At 44.4% G+C, this 18,957-nt stretch overlaps 1 protein-coding gene across 1 annotated transcript; it reads left to right on the top strand.

The window, feature by feature from the left end:
* Positions 1-4,497: 4,497 nt before the first annotated feature.
* LOC127150919 (uncharacterized) lies at positions 4,498-10,805 on the top strand. Its single transcript, XM_051089709.1, has 2 exons — positions 4,498-5,329; positions 10,724-10,805. The coding sequence occupies exons 1-2, from the start codon at positions 4,510-4,512 to the stop codon at positions 10,771-10,773; spliced, it is 870 nt and encodes a 289-aa protein (XP_050945666.1). The 5' UTR covers positions 4,498-4,509; the 3' UTR covers positions 10,774-10,805.
* The last annotated feature ends 8,152 nt before the right edge of the window (positions 10,806-18,957 follow it).

Below are 18,957 nucleotides of genomic sequence, written 5' to 3'. Positions count from 1 at the left end.
AGCGCTAATCACCAAGCAGGCCCCCTTACTCAGGGATTTTGAGAGAGCCGAGATTGCAGTCTCAGTGGGTGAGGTTACCGCACAGTTGGCTCAGTTGTCAGTTCAGCCAACCTTGAGGCAAAAGATCATCGCTGCTCAATGGAATGATCCTTACTTGGCCGAGAAGCGTCGTATGGTGGAGACAGGGCAAGGTGAAGACTTCTCCATATCCGCTGACGATGGCCTTATGTTTGAGGGACGCTTGTGTGTACCGGAAGACAGCGCAGTTAAGACGGAGCTTTTGACCGAGGCTCACAGTTCCCCGTTTACCATGCACCCTGGAAGTACGAAGATGTATCAGGACTTAAGGAGTGTCTATTGGTGGAGGGGCATGAAGAGGGATGTGGCAGACTTTGTCAGTAGATGCTTGGTGTGCCAGCAGGTGAAGGCACCTAGGCAGCATCCAGCAGGGTTGCTGCAACCCCTGAGTGTGCCAGGGTGGAAGTGGGAGAGTGTGTCGATGGATTTTATTACGGGACTGCCCAAGACCCTAAAGGGCTACACGGTGATCTGGGTTGTGGTCGACAGACTCACGAAGTCGGCCCATTTCGTGCCAGGAAAATCCACTTACACTGCCAGTAAGTGGGGGCAGTTATACATGACAGAGATTGTGAGACTACATGGAGTACCCGTATCCATCATTTCAGACAGAGACGCTCGTTTCACATCGAAGTTCTGGAAGGGACTTCAACTTGCCTTAGGTACGAGGCTGGACTTCAGCACGGCATTCCACCCCCAGACCGATGGTCAGACAGAGAGATTGAACCAGATGTTGGAAGATATGCTGCGGGCCTGCGTGCTAGAGTTTTCAGGAAGTTGGGACTCCCGTCTGCATCTGATGGAGTTTGCCTATAACAACAGCTACCAGGCTACCATCGGTATGGCACCGTTCGAGGCTCTGTATGGCAAGTGCTGTAGATCCCCGGTCTGCTGGGGCGAGGTTGGAGAGCAGAGGATGCTAGGCCCCGAGTTAGTGCAGACTACCAACGCAGCCATACAGAAGATCCGAGCTCGTATGCTGACAGCACAGAGCAGACAGAAGAGTTATGCTGATGTACGACGTAAGGATCTCGAGTTCGAAGTAGGAGATATGGTCTTTCTGAAGGTTGCACCCATGAAGGGTGTTCTGAGGTTCGCGAAGAAGGGGAAGCTTAGTCCACGCTTCGTAGGGCCGTTCGAGATACTGGAGCGGATTGGCCCCGTGGCTTATCGCTTGGCGCTACCCCCCATCCCTTGCTGCAGTGCACGACGTATTTCATATCTCCATGCTGAGGAAATATGTCGCAGACCCAACACACGTGGTGGACTTCGAGCCACTACAGTTTAGCGAGAACTTGAGCTACGAGGAGCAGCCTGTCGAGGTCTTGGCAAGGGAGGTTAAGAAGCTTCGCAGTCGAGAAATTCCACTGGTCAAGATCCTTTGGCAGAACCATGGAGTGGAAGAGGCCACATGGGAGAAAGAAGAGGACATGAGGGCCCAGTACCCCGAGCTGTTCGAGGATTAGAACTTTCGAGGACGAAAGTTTTTTAGGAGGGAAGATTGTAACGCCCAGCTTTTCTTTTCGTTTTTCTTTTATTTTATTTTTTTTTTTATTTCTTTTGTCTTGCTGGAATTAATAGGGGGAAACCCTTATTAAACTAAGGTTGGAATTTATTCTATTTTTTTTTTTTATTTATTAAAGGAGGATTTAATCAATTAATTAGTAGCAACTAATTTATAAGCTTGGAAAGGGTCAAGGGTGTTTCATTGAAGAGAGAGAGAAGAGAGATACTTTTGGAAATAAATAATAAAATAATAGAAAGGAAATTAGTTTCTCTCTTATTTAAAGAGCCTTGGAACCCGTGCTAATTTAATTCAAAAAAAAAAAAGAGAGAAGAAAAGAGAAGGAGAGGAAACCCTAACTCCCAACCACGCCGCCGCCGCCGCCTGTCGTCCGCCTCAGGCCGCCGCGCCAGTCTCCCAGCCGTCGAGGGTCGGTTCACGCCAAGCCGCCGCACGCCGAGCAAACCGAAGCCACGCAGCCGTAAGCCGACGCCCTCGCCGAATCGAAGCCCCGAGCCGCGACGTCTCAGTCGGGAGTCGAAGCCGCAGCCGTGCCGCTCGTCTGCCGGGAAGCGGAAAAGCCGAAGCCGTCTCCCTCAGCCAGCCGTAGTACCGCGCCGCTTCTGAAAGCCGAAGCCGGAACTCGCCGCGCCGCTTCGATCGGAGGAGGATAGCTCAGCCACGCCGCACCGCTGAGATCCGACGCAGCGCAGCCGGATCGTTCGTCAGCCAGCCGCCGCGCCGACGGGAATCCAGCAGCTAAGCCTCGCGCGCCGCCAGCCGTCGAACCCGAACCCGGAGCCGCTCCGCATCCGCGCGCCCTAACCCGAAGCCGATTCCGCGTGCGAGCCGCGTCCGCGTGCGAGCCGCGTTCGCGTGTGAAGCCGCGCCGCGCGCTTCTGCGTAGCCGAGCCGCGTCTCCCCCTGTTGCAAGCCGAGCCGCACGCGTGAACCCCTGTGTCAAAGCCGAGCCGCGCCTGCGCCAAGCCGAGCCGGTCCCTGTCCTCTTCCAGCCGAGCCGCCAAGACCAATTTGGCTCCATCCACCTACATTTTGGTAACTTAATTAATTATTGTGGCATTTTCCCAGTAAGACTCCCTGGTCCGGACGTAAATTAAATTATTTTAGGACTAAGTTAAGTTATTTTTCCTAAGGGCGTCTTGGACCGAGTGACCGGTGCGGCGAGAGACTCTCTTCAGTAGGGACTCATCCACTGCAACCTTTTCTGGGGTAAGTTATTTCAACGTAGTCTTAACCGTTAATCGTTGGTGACCTAATTACGGACTTTGGCGTTATTAAATATTTAGGATCCCGTTGCTTGGAAAGCACACGTGTCTTGCGGTTAGGACTCGTCGGGTGAATCTCCAGGTAAGAGATTCCACTACTGGCTTCATGTTTAGAAGTGTGAGACTATGTATGCTCCAATTTCTCTCATGTTATGAATTAAACAGTACAATGCCTGAAATAAATGTTAGCATGATATAACTGATGATGTGATTAGACTTTAGCCCGTCATGTTTGGCGAGAGCTGTTGTGGCCATGCGGCGAATGTCGAGATGGAGAGTGTAGAGATGATTTATGTGATATGTTTCATACTGATGCCATGTGTATGTATACTGCAAGTAGGGTACCTGTTAGCTTAGTCTGTTAGAGTCGTACCTGCATGGGTGTCCTACGGGATCACCACCTATTGAGGACTGTGTGGTCCGACGGGACACCAGTCTAGCATGAGATAGATATGACTCGAGTGACTCGACGGGGTCCTCGCATCCCGACTGTCCTAGGTGTCCCCCGGGGCACCGAAGACCAGAGCTACGTTCCTACGGGAGCGCATGTTGCACGTGTTCGGGAACGTGCCAGAGATTGGGTACCAGTTTCAGGACTCTGACAGGAAGCTAACAGGCACCTAGTGGGACCAGTAGTGGGTCCCTTACTGAGTATTTTTTTTTACTCACTCTCTTCATTTTATGTTTTCAGGTAGAGGACGAGGCAAGGGCAAGGGCAAGCTGGCGAGCGACCCGAAGTGACCGTGGAGGGCCATAGGGACTACTGCTTCCGCTTATCCTTATTTTAGATTTTCGTAATTGAGTTTGAAACCTTTTCATTACTTGCCATCTTTTATGTAGATAGGGCCCGAGTAGGACATCAGAACGCATTTACACTTTTTGCATGGCTATCTTGTTTAACTTTTTCACAAATGGAATTTCTTAAACCGTATGCTTTTTAATAAATTTTATGACTTAAACCACTGGTTCTATATTGAGTAATGACTTCGATTCAGTATAAGGAGTTGGGTCGTTACAGTTGGTATCAGAGCCAAGTGTTTTAGGTTCTGTAGACTGACCTACGATGTAAGTCATTTTGTTTTGGTTTTACTTCACCCTATGGCTATACGGTCCTTCAGCACTCGCCAGGTATGCCTAAAGCCTTGCTAATGTTAAGATTACGATTTTGCCTGAATAGTCTAGATCTAGAGATAGGGCGTTAAGTTCTTGTGGTGAAAAGTTTGTTGGTGAATTTTAGGGAGAATGCCGCCACGTAGAGGTGCACGCCGAGGAGGTGGTAGGGGAGGCAGAGGTGCCGGTCGTGGCCAGCCGGAGGCGCCACCTGCTGCACCGGCAGTCGACCCAAATGCACCGGTCACCCAGGCGGATCTCGCCGCGATGGAGCGGCGCTATCAGGACATGCTGCAAGCTGCTTTGGCGCCTTTCCTAGCCGCCCAGCAGAACCAGGCCGCCCAGCAGAACCAGGCCGCCCAGCAGAACCAGGCCGCCCCTGCTCAGGCCCAAGCCGTTGTTCCTCCAGCCCCTGAGGAAGCTCCACCAGTACCAGTTCAACTGTCGGCCGAGGCGAAACACTTACGGGACTTTAGGAAGTATAATCCTAAGACCTTTGACGGATCTATGGACAACCCCACAAAGGCCCAAATGTGGTTGACGTCCATAGAGACTATTTTCCGGTACATGAAGTGCCCAGAAGACCAGAAGGTGCAGTGTGCAGTCTTCTTCTTGGAGGACCGAGGCACCGCCTGGTGGGAGACCGCTGAGAGAATGCTGGGGGGCGATGTCAGTAAGATAACTTGGGAGCAGTTCAAGGAGAACTTCTATGCTAAGTTCTTCTCTGCCAATGTGAAGCACGCCAAGCTGCAAGAGTTCCTAAACTTGGAGCAAGGCGACATGACGGTGGAGCAGTACGACGCCGAGTTCGATATGCTGTCCCGCTTTGCTCCCGATATGGTAAGGGATGAGGCTGCCAGGACGGAGAAATTCGTTAGAGGACTCAGGCTAGACATTCAGGGCATTGTCAGAGCTCTCCGCCCAGCCACGCATGCTGATGCACTACGTATAGCACTGGATTTGAGCCTGCCTGAGAGAGCCGATTCGTCTAAGGCTGCCGGCAGAGGGTCAGCCTTGGGACAAAAGAGAAAGGTTGAGACGCAGCCTGACGTAGCACCGCAGCGAACACTGAGATCAGGAGGTGTTTTCCAGAGACACCGACGGGAGCTGGCAGCAGCCGGGAGGACGCTGAGAGAGCTACCCGCTTGTACTACCTGTGGGAGAGTCCACGGAGGTCGTTGTTTGGCTGGAAGTGGAGTCTGTTTCAGATGTAGACAGCCGGGGCATACTGCTGATGTGTGTCCTCGGAAACCCTTTGAGACGACACCGCCCCAGCCTTCTGCGGCCCAGCAGGGGAGAGTTTTCGCCACTACCCGGCAGGAGGCCGAGCGAGCTGGCACAGTGGTGACAGGTACGCTCCCAATTTTGGGGCATTATGCTTTTGTGCTATTTGACTCTGGGTCATCCCACTCGTTTATATCCTCAGTTTTCGTTCAACATGTGGGTTTGGAGGTAGAACCCTTGGGTAGTGTTTTGTCGGTTTCTACTCCATCTGGGGAGGTCCTGTTGTCCAAAGAACAAATAAAGGCATGTCGGGTAGAGATAGCGAATCGTATGTTAGACGTGACCTTGCTAGTGTTAGACATGCAGGATTTTGATGTGATACTAGGCATGGATTGGCTGTCAGCCAACCATGCAAATATAGACTGTTTTGGCAAGGAAGTTATCTTCAACCCTCCCTCCGGGGCTAGTTTCAAATTCAGGGGGGCAGGCATGGTATGTATACCCAAGGTCATCTCAGCCATGAAGGCTAGTAAACTACTCAGCCAGGGTACTTGGGGCATCTTGGCAAGCGTAGTGGATATTAGAGAGCCAGAAGTTTCCCTATCTTCCGAACCAGTGGTGAGGGAGTACCCCGACGTTTTCCCAGACGAACTCCCAGGACTTCCGCCGCCCAGAGAAGTAGACTTCGCCATCGAGTTAGAGCCGGGCACTGCCCCTATCTCGAGGGCCCCTTACAGAATGGCTCCAGCCGAGCTAAAAGAGTTGAAGGTCCAGTTACAGGAGTTGCTGGACAAAGGCTTCATCCGGCCCAGTGTGTCACCTTGGGGAGCCCCAGTATTGTTCGTGAAGAAGAAGGATGGGTCGATGCGCCTTTGTATTGACTATCGAGAGCTGAACAAGGTGACAGTCAAAAACCGCTATCCCTTGCCCAGGATTGATGACTTGTTCGATCAGTTGCAGGGAGCCACTGTCTTTTCCAAGATCGACCTGCGATCGGGCTATCACCAGTTGAGAATTAGGGATGGTGACATTCCCAAGACGGCCTTTCGATCGAGGTACGGACATTATGAGTTCGTGGTGATGTCTTTCGGCTTGACTAACGCTCCTGCAGTGTTCATGGATTTGATGAACAGGGTGTTTAAGGAATTTCTAGACTCGTTCGTCATAGTCTTCATTGACGACATCCTGATTTACTCGAAAACCGAGGCTGAGCACGAGGAGCACTTGCACCAGGTGTTGGAGACTCTTCGAGCCAACCAGTTGTATGCCAAGTTCTCCAAGTGTGAATTCTGGTTAAAGAAGGTGACGTTTCTTGGCCACGTGGTTTCCAGTGAAGGAGTTTCAGTGGATCCCGCAAAGATTGAAGCGGTGACCAATTGGCCTCGACCGTCCACGGTTAGTGAAATTCGAAGTTTTCTGGGCTTGGCAGGTTACTATAGGAGGTTCGTGGAAGACTTCTCTCGTATAGCCAGCCCGTTGACCCAGTTGACCAGGAAGGGAACCCCTTTTGTATGGAGCCCAGCATGCGAGCGCAGCTTTCAGGAGCTTAAACAGAAGCTAGTGACTGCACCAGTCCTGACAGTGCCCGATGGTTCGGGAAACTTTGTGATCTATAGTGATGCCTCCAAGAAGGGACTGGGCTGTGTCCTGATGCAGCAAGGTAAGGTAGTTGCTTATGCCTCCCGCCAGTTGAAGGTTCATGAGCAGAACTACCCTACCCACGACTTGGAGTTGGCAGCTGTAATCTTTGCACTGAAGATATGGAGGCACTACCTGTACGGTGAGAAGATTCAGATTTACACCGACCATAAGAGCCTGAAGTATTTCTTCACTCAGAAGGAGTTGAATATGAGGCAGAGGAGGTGGCTCGAGCTGGTGAAAGACTACGACTGCGAGATCCTTTACCACCCAGGTAAAGCAAATGTAGTGGCTGACGCGCTGAGTAGGAAGGTTGCACATTCAGCAGCGCTAATCACCAAGCAGGCCCCCTTACTCAGGGATTTTGAGAGAGCCGAGATTGCAGTCTCAGTGGGTGAGGTTACCGCACAGTTGGCTCAGTTGTCAGTTCAGCCAACCTTGAGGCAAAAGATCATCGCTGCTCAATGGAATGATCCTTACTTGGCCGAGAAGCGTCGTATGGTGGAGACAGGGCAAGGTGAAGACTTCTCCATATCCGCTGACGATGGCCTTATGTTTGAGGGACGCTTGTGTGTACCGGAAGACAGCGCAGTTAAGACGGAGCTTTTGACCGAGGCTCACAGTTCCCCGTTTACCATGCACCCTGGAAGTACGAAGATGTATCAGGACTTAAGGAGTGTCTATTGGTGGAGGGGCATGAAGAGGGATGTGGCAGACTTTGTCAGTAGATGCTTGGTGTGCCAGCAGGTGAAGGCACCTAGGCAGCATCCAGCAGGGTTGCTGCAACCCCTGAGTGTGCCAGGGTGGAAGTGGGAGAGTGTGTCGATGGATTTTATTACGGGACTGCCCAAGACCCTAAAGGGCTACACGGTGATCTGGGTTGTGGTCGACAGACTCACGAAGTCGGCCCATTTCGTGCCAGGAAAATCCACTTACACTGCCAGTAAGTGGGGGCAGTTATACATGACAGAGATTGTGAGACTACATGGAGTACCCGTATCCATCATTTCAGACAGAGACGCTCGTTTCACATCGAAGTTCTGGAAGGGACTTCAACTTGCCTTAGGTACGAGGCTGGACTTCAGCACGGCATTCCACCCCCAGACCGATGGTCAGACAGAGAGATTGAACCAGATGTTGGAAGATATGCTGCGGGCCTGCGTGCTAGAGTTTTCAGGAAGTTGGGACTCCCGTCTGCATCTGATGGAGTTTGCCTATAACAACAGCTACCAGGCTACCATCGGTATGGCACCGTTCGAGGCTCTGTATGGCAAGTGCTGTAGATCCCCGGTCTGCTGGGGCGAGGTTGGAGAGCAGAGGATGCTAGGCCCCGAGTTAGTGCAGACTACCAACGCAGCCATACAGAAGATCCGAGCTCGTATGCTGACAGCACAGAGCAGACAGAAGAGTTATGCTGATGTACGACGTAAGGATCTCGAGTTCGAAGTAGGAGATATGGTCTTTCTGAAGGTTGCACCCATGAAGGGTGTTCTGAGGTTCGCGAAGAAGGGGAAGCTTAGTCCACGCTTCGTAGGGCCGTTCGAGATACTGGAGCGGATTGGCCCCGTGGCTTATCGCTTGGCGCTACCCCCATCCCTTGCTGCAGTGCACGACGTATTTCATATCTCCATGCTGAGGAAATATGTCGCAGACCCAACACACGTGGTGGACTTCGAGCCACTACAGTTTAGCGAGAACTTGAGCTACGAGGAGCAGCCTGTCGAGGTCTTGGCAAGGGAGGTTAAGAAGCTTCGCAGTCGAGAAATTCCACTGGTCAAGATCCTTTGGCAGAACCATGGAGTGGAAGAGGCCACATGGGAGAAAGAAGAGGACATGAGGGCCCAGTACCCCGAGCTGTTCGAGGATTAGAACTTTCGAGGACGAAAGTTTTTTAGGAGGGAAGATTGTAACGCCCAGCTTTTCTTTTCGTTTTTCTTTTATTTTATTTTTTTTTTATTTCTTTTGTCTTGCTGGAATTAATAGGGGGAAACCCTTATTAAACTAAGGTTGGAATTTATTCTATTTTTTTTTTTTATTTATTAAAGGAGGATTTAATCAATTAATTAGTAGCAACTAATTTATAAGCTTGGAAAGGGTCAAGGGTGTTTCATTGAAGAGAGAGAGAAGAGAGATACTTTTGGAAATAAATAATAAAATAATAGAAAGGAAATTAGTTTCTCTCTTATTTAAAGAGCCTTGGAACCCGTGCTAATTTAATTCAAAAAAAAAAAAGAGAGAAGAAAAGAGAAGGAGAGGAAACCCTAACTCCCAACCACGCCGCCGCCGCCGCCTGTCGTCCGCCTCAGGCCGCCGCGCCAGTCTCCCAGCCGTCGAGGGTCGGTTCACGCCAAGCCGCCGCACGCCGAGCAAACCGAAGCCACGCAGCCGTAAGCCGACGCCCTCGCCGAATCGAAGCCCCGAGCCGCGACGTCTCAGTCGGGAGTCGAAGCCGCAGCCGTGCCGCTCGTCTGCCGGGAAGCGGAAAAGCCGAAGCCGTCTCCCTCAGCCAGCCGTAGTACCGCGCCGCTTCTGAAAGCCGAAGCCGGAACTCGCCGCGCCGCTTCGATCGGAGGAGGATAGCTCAGCCACGCCGCACCGCTGAGATCCGACGCAGCGCAGCCGGATCGTTCGTCAGCCAGCCGCCGCGCCGACGGGAATCCAGCAGCTAAGCCTCGCGCGCCGCCAGCCGTCGAACCCGAACCCGGAGCCGCTCCGCATCCGCGCGCCCTAACCCGAAGCCGATTCCGCGTGCGAGCCGCGTCCGCGTGCGAGCCGCGTTCGCGTGTGAAGCCGCGCCGCGCGCTTCTGCGTAGCCGAGCCGCGTCTCCCCCTGTTGCAAGCCGAGCCGCACGCGTGAACCCCTGTGTCAAAGCCGAGCCGCGCCTGCGCCAAGCCGAGCCGGTCCCTGTCCTCTTCCAGCCGAGCCGCCAAGACCAATTTGGCTCCATCCACCTACATTTTGGTAACTTAATTAATTATTGTGGCATTTTCCCAGTAAGACTCCCTGGTCCGGACGTAAATTAAATTATTTTAGGACTAAGTTAAGTTATTTTTCCTAAGGGCGTCTTGGACCGAGTGACCGGTGCGGCGAGAGACTCTCTTCAGTAGGGACTCATCCACTGCAACCTTTTCTGGGGTAAGTTATTTCAACGTAGTCTTAACCGTTAATCGTTGGTGACCTAATTACGGACTTTGGCGTTATTAAATATTTAGGATCCCGTTGCTTGGAAAGCACACGTGTCTTGCGGTTAGGACTCGTCGGGTGAATCTCCAGGTAAGAGATTCCACTACTGGCTTCATGTTTAGAAGTGTGAGACTATGTATGCTCCAATTTCTCTCATGTTATGAATTAAACAGTACAATGCCTGAAATAAATGTTAGCATGATATAACTGATGATGTGATTAGACTTTAGCCCGTCATGTTTGGCGAGAGCTGTTGTGGCCATGCGGCGAATGTCGAGATGGAGAGTGTAGAGATGATTTATGTGATATGTTTCATACTGATGCCATGTGTATGTATACTGCAAGTAGGGTACCTGTTAGCTTAGTCTGTTAGAGTCGTACCTGCATGGGTGTCCTACGGGATCACCACCTATTGAGGACTGTGTGGTCCGACGGGACACCAGTCTAGCATGAGATAGATATGACTCGAGTGACTCGACGGGGTCCTCGCATCCCGACTGTCCTAGGTGTCCCCCGGGGCACCGAAGACCAGAGCTACGTTCCTACGGGAGCGCATGTTGCACGTGTTCGGGAACGTGCCAGAGATTGGGTACCAGTTTCAGGACTCTGACAGGAAGCTAACAGGCACCTAGTGGGACCAGTAGTGGGTCCCTTACTGAGTATTTTTTTTTACTCACTCTCTTCATTTTATGTTTTCAGGTAGAGGACGAGGCAAGGGCAAGGGCAAGCTGGCGAGCGACCCGAAGTGACCGTGGAGGGCCATAGGGACTACTGCTTCCGCTTATCCTTATTTTAGATTTTCGTAATTGAGTTTGAAACCTTTTCATTACTTGCCATCTTTTATGTAGATAGGGCCCGAGTAGGACATCAGAACGCATTTACACTTTTTGCATGGCTATCTTGTTTAACTTTTTCACAAATGGAATTTCTTAAACCGTATGCTTTTTAATAAATTTTATGACTTAAACCACTGGTTCTATATTGAGTAATGACTTCGATTCAGTATAAGGAGTTGGGTCGTTACATTCTTTGGTGATGACAACTCTACCCTTCCAATCAGAAGCCAACAGTGCATGAAAGGCATTAAATTCTTCTTGGATAGGCCACTTGATTGCTCTTACTAATCCTTTCATATGTAATTGGATAGAGAGTGATTCTAATTGTTCAGTTTGTTTGGCTCCCTTGATAACTTGTAGAAATACAAGCTATTGTAGCCTTTTAGGTAAAACAATGAAGTTAAAATGCAGAAAGGATCAAAACAGGTAGCTTTTACTACAAATTTATAAATATAAGAGAATACAACTTATATAAGTCTCAACGCCGGATTAACTATGCATTTTAGTGTTTTCATCACAAGATGATGAAGAAAAGAAAAAATATAGCAAATCGCAAGAATAATGCATGTAAGAACTTAAGCGATAAAAAGTGTTTGGTGATTAACATCATTAGTCGAGATGCCATCTCACTACGCAAGGAGATTCACTAGAAGACAATAATGGTAATTACAATTGATATGACAAGACAAGGCTGCATTCGGCTGACAAGCGCAGAGGATAACTAATAAAAGTTTCTAGTCCAAATAAGCCTATAAATACCTCCAACTCTACCATGTAAAGGGAGAGGCTCCGAAAGGTCTATCACTCCAAGAGCCGATAGAATGGAATAGTCGTTCCCCTTCTATAGAAGTTCTTCCCATCATCAATCTTTTTTCGATCAACTTTAGAGTGAGCTCTTAGAGAGAGAAATTCACCTCCATTTGTCTAACTTGTAAAACAGCCAATCAATGCACAACAGTGCATTCTACGGCTCGACTCCTTCTCTGCTTTTCATTTATGTACATTTTAATATATTGTTTGACTTTTATATTGTCATGGTCCAGAGGCCTACATTAATCAATACAATGCATGTTTTTTCACTGTCATTCTATCACTTCTTTATTACTCATCTTGTTGAGCTGTTATAAGTAGTTAAATATGTGATAAGTGCTTGATAAGGGTAGGTGTTGTCCACTAACTACTCTAGAGAACAAGTAGCGAAGAACATGCTAAACATGCGTGGAAAGTGGCTTGGCGACAAGCCTAGTTCTAGCATTTGGCATTCATTATTTGTTTCACGAAAGGAGAACAAGTGTTGTATTCAGACACTGAAAGGTTGTCCACCTTAAATAAAGAGGCAATGTGATTCTTACAAGTAAGGAAACCTAGATAGCTAATGCGTAACTATCTTTACCATTTCTATCCTAAAAGGCCAACAAATGTGGTGTCTAAGCGTCAAGAGATTGCTTACCTTAATTAAAAGATGGCTAAGTGATATCTATCGCATCAAAGACTGCCACATGGCTTAACTTCCTATTATGTAGAGACCTTTCTGCATACTTCTTTAATATAAGTTAGTTCACTTTCCATAATCATATTATTCCATGCCATCTCATACAGACTCTCTAGTGTAAATAATATAATTAATATACATTTACATTGTACTGTATAGATATGTATACCGCCTGAAGTTAGAAGTAAACGTCATCGCTAAGCTTGATAGAAATTCTGTGTGTTCGATCCTGGCTTACCCAAGAAACCTCTCGTTTTACTTATACTTGGAAAAGCGAGAGGGAAACTTGTACTCAACATAGATTAAGTCATTATGTGTGAAAAGGATGTGTACCTTTTATTGCACGATCCTCGCCTAGAGGCATATTGAGCACATTGCATGTGATGACCATGTCTCTTTGTGTACCATAGTCACAAACATAGAACCTCAATGACACATTAACAAACTCATTATTAAGTAGATGGGAGGTGAGATAATACTCACGTGCCCCATCTCACACGGATAAGCATATCCCATTGACTCTAGAAGAGATTTTTGCGAAGGAAATATTAAAATGACAAATCTATGCATGTAAGCCACTAACCAAGTTTTTGGAAACGTTGCCGAGGAATTATTTTTATCAAATTAGATATGATTTTTTGCTTTGATTTTAGGCAAACACTCAATTTGTGCTGAATCATGCGTTCAACCAAAGAGCGCGCGAACAAGTCAATGGTACCAAAGACATCTGTGGCATAAAATTGGCCCAGAAATTGTGTGCATATTTCGACAATGACATGAGGAACGTCCTTGGTGCATGCGATTGAAGCAAGATATAGAAAGTCTCACATGCGCCTGGAGCCAAAAACATTTTACCATCTTCTGTAGAGGATTTCCCTTAAGGCGTTATTTAAAAGGTCCATGCATTAGACGCGATGAGATACCTGGTGTTCACTGACTATGCGAAGAACATACCATGCAATCATCTACAGCATGAGATAAACACATCAAACTCCTTTGTGGAGATTATTGTGATGATTGAATGCGTTATCAATGACTCATATCACATGATGCTGCTGCGTGAAAATGATCAAAGTTGTTTTAAGAGACAACCCGTCTAGGATGACTGCAAGAGGTTTTGCCGCAACAAAGCCGTAGACATCCATTTTTTTAGAGAGTTAGAACATATGGATGTTTTTGTTGTTGGGTTTTATGTCCTAAAACTCATAGATAGTAAATCTAATCCATTAACCGTATTAATAAAGTATTATTATTATAATTTCAATAAGTGTTATTGGTTATATTATTAGTTTTGTCTTAATAACCCAAATCCAATAAATTAACATCCTAAGTTGTTTGATGAGTCTTAAATAGTATGTAGAGACATACCCATCAATGTTTGAGATCAGCTTAAATGGTCTATAATATAGGGTTAAGGCTAGGTATATTGTCTTGGTAACACTATGGATACGACTCATTTTGTATTTGATACAAACGCAATGATCTAACGCTTTTATGTAAGTGACATGCAAGTGAGTATATCCTTTGCAATAAGTTTGCATAAGACCAGATCGCAAAATAGTAACCACCAGATGTCTCCGTTAACTAGTTAGGTTTCTATTTCATTAGGATGACTTAGGGTAACTTAGTCTTAATCTTGAGTGTATTATGAACTCCTGCTCGCAAGGGATTCTCCTTTGATTTGTACGTGTGAGAGTGGCCAGAATGCCAACTCAATATGCTTATAATTTTAGGGACAATACCAAGTGGAGAGTTGGGAACATAATCACACAAGATGGAATTCACTCATTCCTAACTTTAGGGTAAGTAGATAAGTGTTCCCTTAAATGGTGTTTCTGAGACTTGAACAAAGGGCCTTACCCTCTCTATGGCACGAGCGGGGTTTCTGTTTAGTGGTTGGACCATAAACATGTTGTTCATCAGAGGAGCACTGGTATTTAAGGACTAGAAGTAACCTAGAGGTAAAACAATAATTTGACCCAGCTGGTGTTATGAACACTTGTAAAGGACTAACTTACTGGTATTGGTTTATATCCGTGGACACAGAAATATATATACATTGAGAAGTGTTCAGTTGTGAGTCTTTAATGGAGTGGACACTCAATTAACGAATATTGATTAATATGGTTAATAAGTTCAGCTAATTAGGCTCATATCGCTTTAGCTTCTGATCTATAGGTCCATTAAATCTTCTTCTTAGCTCGTAAAAGGTAATGAGATTTATTTATATTGGTTGTAATTTGAAATGTTCAAATTTGCTTCAGAAATTAATATAATGTATGGTGATACATTATAATACAGAGTTTATATTTTAATTAAACTTTATTATATAAATTTAATTTTGAATATGATTCAAAATTAATTTATGAGAGATAAAATATTTAAATAAGTTCACATATTAATTTAATGTGAATTAGATTCATATTAAAATTTAATATGTATATGATACACATTAAAATTATAGGTTATGAGAGAAATTTATATTTGAATATGATTCAAATTTGGATTAAATTAAATTTATGATATTTAATTTAGCAATTAATTAATTAGAGAATTAATTAGGGAAACTTTCGTAAATGTAACAAAATACCAAACTATTTATGGCCCCTGTAACAAAATCCATAAAGTTAGCTATTTTTTTAAATATTCGAGGTTTGTCATTCCATCTTTCTTCTCTTTCTTCTTGCGATGAAATCGTCTTTCTCCTGCGATTTCTTTCATCTTCCTCCTGCGATTTCTTTCATCTTCCTCCTGCAATTTCTTTCATCGTCTTTCTCCTTTCCTCTACTTTTTCTTTTTTGCGATTTCTTTCCATCATCTTTCTTATTTTTCAATTCTTTATTTACATCGTTTAATCTGTCTTCCTTATTTTTCTCTTTTTTTTCGCTACGATTTCTTTCCATCATCTTTCTTCTTTTTCTTTTTTTTTTACATCATTTACATTTGGTTAATCAAATCTAAATGACCGTGTACAAAAAAAATAGCAAAATATAAAAGATCTATATAAAGAATCTTGAAAAAAATCATTTAGATTGGAGTAGGCAAATGTAAACGATCGTGTAAAAAAATAATAAAAGATTGTGTATAAAGAATTTTGAAAAAAACCATTTAGTTTGGAGTATCCAAATGTAAACGATCGTTTAAAAAAAGTAAACGATTGTTTAAAAAAAAGTAAACGATCGTGTAAAAAAATAAAAGATTGTGTATAAAGAATCTTGAAAAAAATCATTTCGATTGGAGTAGCCAAATGTAAACGATCGTGTAAAAAAAATAAACGATCGTGTAAAAAACATAAATCATCGTTTAGAGAAATCTAAACGATTGTGTACCAAAAGAATTAAAAAAAATCGTGTACCAAATTTTGAAAAAAAGATTTTGGTCCCAAATCTAAACGATCGTGTAACCAAATTTAAACGTAACCAAATTAAACGATCGTATAAGAAAAGTAAATGATCGTGTAAAAAGATAAATCATCGTTTAGAGAAATATAAAAGATCGTGTACCAAAAGAATTAGAAAAATTGTGTATCAAAATTTTTTTAAAAAAATCATTTAGATTTGGGTCCCTAAATCTAAACGATAACCAAATTAAGCGATAGAATTGAAAAGATAAATTGTAGTCATATCTAAACAATCGTGTACCAAACAATAAACAAATCTAAACGATCACAAAAATATTATGCGCGCGTTGTTGACAGCGTGGTTGACGGGGCATTTTTGGTATTTTACACGGTGGGCCTCTGAGCTTTTTCCATTTTCGGAATTGTTCTATAGATTGTAAATATTTTTCCGCTTTTTTATATTTTTGAAAATACCCCAATTAATTAATAGTTTAGTTTAATTTTATTTAACTAAATTTTATTTAATTAAATTAATAAAATTAAAATTATAGGTTATGTGAGAGTTGTTCATTTAAATCTGATTTAAATAAAATATTAATTACATATGATTTAATTAATTATTTTAATTTTAATATTAATTTAATTGGTTAAATTAATAAGGAACGTGGGTGGTTTTTTCAAGTTCCCCATTTTACTCTCTAACTTCCATGAAGAAGAGGGAGATATTGGCACGTGAGAATAGAAGCGTTATGGGAAAACTCTATGTACCGTATTCTCTCAAAAACTCTCTCAAAACAAAATTCCCTTCCAATTTTTGGTTCCCATAAACCAAAAATCCATTCACAGAGAATAGGAAGGTTTCCAAGTGGTGGTGCCCAAATTTGGAGTTTTGTAGATCCCGAGTCATCAACGTGTGTAAGCGTTCTTCCTCCTCTTTGTAATTTCTTTTAATATGAAAGCACGCTTAACCTCTAGGAGTTTTGTTTCTGTTATATGCAAATGTATTGGTATTTTTAGGTTCCAATTAAAATTGGGTAATGGTTCTGTAATTCTTCCGTTGTGCAAGGGCTCTCATCCCTTTATTTGTAATGTATCACTTTTTTTAACCTTAGCACAAAATGCATCGTTTTTGTAATTATTGCTTTCTTTTTATAGTTTTCTTTTAATTATGTGTTTTACTGCTTTTATTTATTTATTTATTTATTGTTTTTTAGTTTAGAAAATTTTGACCAAGTTTGGGGGAGGTTTTTTAGCTTCATCGCATGCAAGTTACGTAAAGAAAAAATAGGGTTTACAAGATAAGACAATCGGGCGAGCTAGGAATGGTGTCATAACGCATCTAGTGTTAAGTTTGTCTCTCGAAGCTTGTCTGGTAAAGAAAAGCCCATGGGCTTTTTAAGGTTTCACGGAATTCGGAATGTTCATTTCAAATTTTAAAGAGAAGGAAGTGATGAGCCGCCTCGAAAGTCTAAACGACGGTGTCAGATGTCCCATCGCATTTAAATTGCAATGACAATAACCTAAACATGGTAACCTTTCTTTTAACCGTGGTTAGACCCTTTTTTTAAGCTCGTCTAAAACCCTTATCTACACTTCTTGTCACTTGTCGATTCCAAAGAACTCAAGCTCCTCATTGTTTCTGAGCAACCTTTCAAGCGAACTTCTAAGTACATTTTCTTTCTCTCTTTCATGTTATTCTTAGTTTTTCTTCTCATTCCAAATGGCTGATAAGAAAACCAACACCTTCACGAGGGATTTGACCTCATAGCCCACCCAATCACAAGAAAGAACTAACCGAGTACGTTCTTATGGCTTATATCATAACGAGCTCAAACCAATCACAACCCCATAATTGAAGCTTTTGAGGGAATTTTTGGGAGTATGAGTGATCTGAACCGGGCTTCGGCCCAAGAATTAGAGAGCGAAGGGTAGGATAGTATTTTGAAGAGGCCACTGTGCATGAAAGAAGTATCTATAAGTGCGGATGACGAAGGTGTGGCCGCAGTGTGAAAGCTAATTGAAGAATGGAAGAAGGCAAGGGAAGAACGAGAAGAGGAGAAAAAAAAGAGAAAAGGAACGGAAAGAGAAAGAAGAAGAAGAAGAGCGTGAGCATCGTGCAAAATGCGATAAAGAGAAAAAACAACGAAGGAGGGAGGAAATAGAAAAACAAGGTGAAAGAGACTGTGAAGGATCCTCTAGTTCTGTCACTGCAACGGATTTCGAGAGGCTTGCGAGGAAGGTCGAAGAGAAAAAGGAGAAGGTAGCATCTGGCCTTTTTGAAATCAGATCAGTCAAGGCGCACATCGTTAAGGCCCTCGCGCATGAAAAGAAGGAAGTAAAGTTGAGGAAGTGAGAAGAATTCCTCAACAAAATGGATAAAGTATCCCTCTCCATGGAGAAAACACCTAGCGAGGAGTTTACGGAGAAGAAATTAGAGAATCTAAGTCATTTTGAAGATGAAGTGGTGAAACCTTTAAAGAAGAAAAAGATAAAGAATATGAAAAAGAGCATGTTGAAGGAACAACTCTCCAAAAGGCGAGAAGAGAAGGAAAAGAAAAAGAAAGGTCCTAGGACAGACACTACTCTAGAAGATGAGGACCTTGAACAAGGTAATGAGAATGAGCCCTTCTCCGTTGAATATGTAAGTAAGCACTTCACAATCGAAAATGGGTTGTTCCCTTTCAAAGGCAGTTGCCAACAATTCTGGGGTCCCCCATTCGCGCGCTCAAGTGGCAAAAGTTCTTTGAGAGGGTACTCAAGATTAGAGCAGATGTAGTCAACCAGTTTTACAAGGGTTTTATTAATGATGAAGAAGACTACACAATGATGAAACAAAAGAAGGTTTACTATGGGCAAAAGTAAATTAACGCGTCTACAGATTTGATGAAAATGTGATTGGGCAAGTCATTCTTAAGAACCCAACACGGGAGGACATGAAGGACGCATTGAAAACAATCGCATGGCCATAGGCAACTTAGGCCGCATCCCACCAACTAGGAAATATTAGCTCTTTCCGCATAATTTGAACATGAAGGCCAAAATTTGGCTATTCTTTATGAAGAAGAAGTTGATGCCAATGCGATATGATAGCAAAATCTCTTTGGACAAGGCGATGTTCCTCTATTGTGTAATGCAAGAGATCTCCCTTAACGTTGGTGAAATTATTTGCAAACACATCCACACGTGATAAGGCATCAACGCGACACAAGAACCTTTCCAATTTGATAGAAGACCTGTGTTTACAAGTTGTTCTCGAGTTGAAAAG

Source organism: Cucumis melo, chromosome 9 (assembly GCF_025177605.1).
Source record: "Cucumis melo cultivar AY chromosome 9, USDA_Cmelo_AY_1.0, whole genome shotgun sequence".
Lineage (NCBI taxonomy): Eukaryota > Viridiplantae > Streptophyta > Magnoliopsida > Cucurbitales > Cucurbitaceae > Cucumis > Cucumis melo.
Note: the sequence above shows the minus strand (reverse complement) of the source record. Positions and strands in the feature narration are given on the sequence as shown.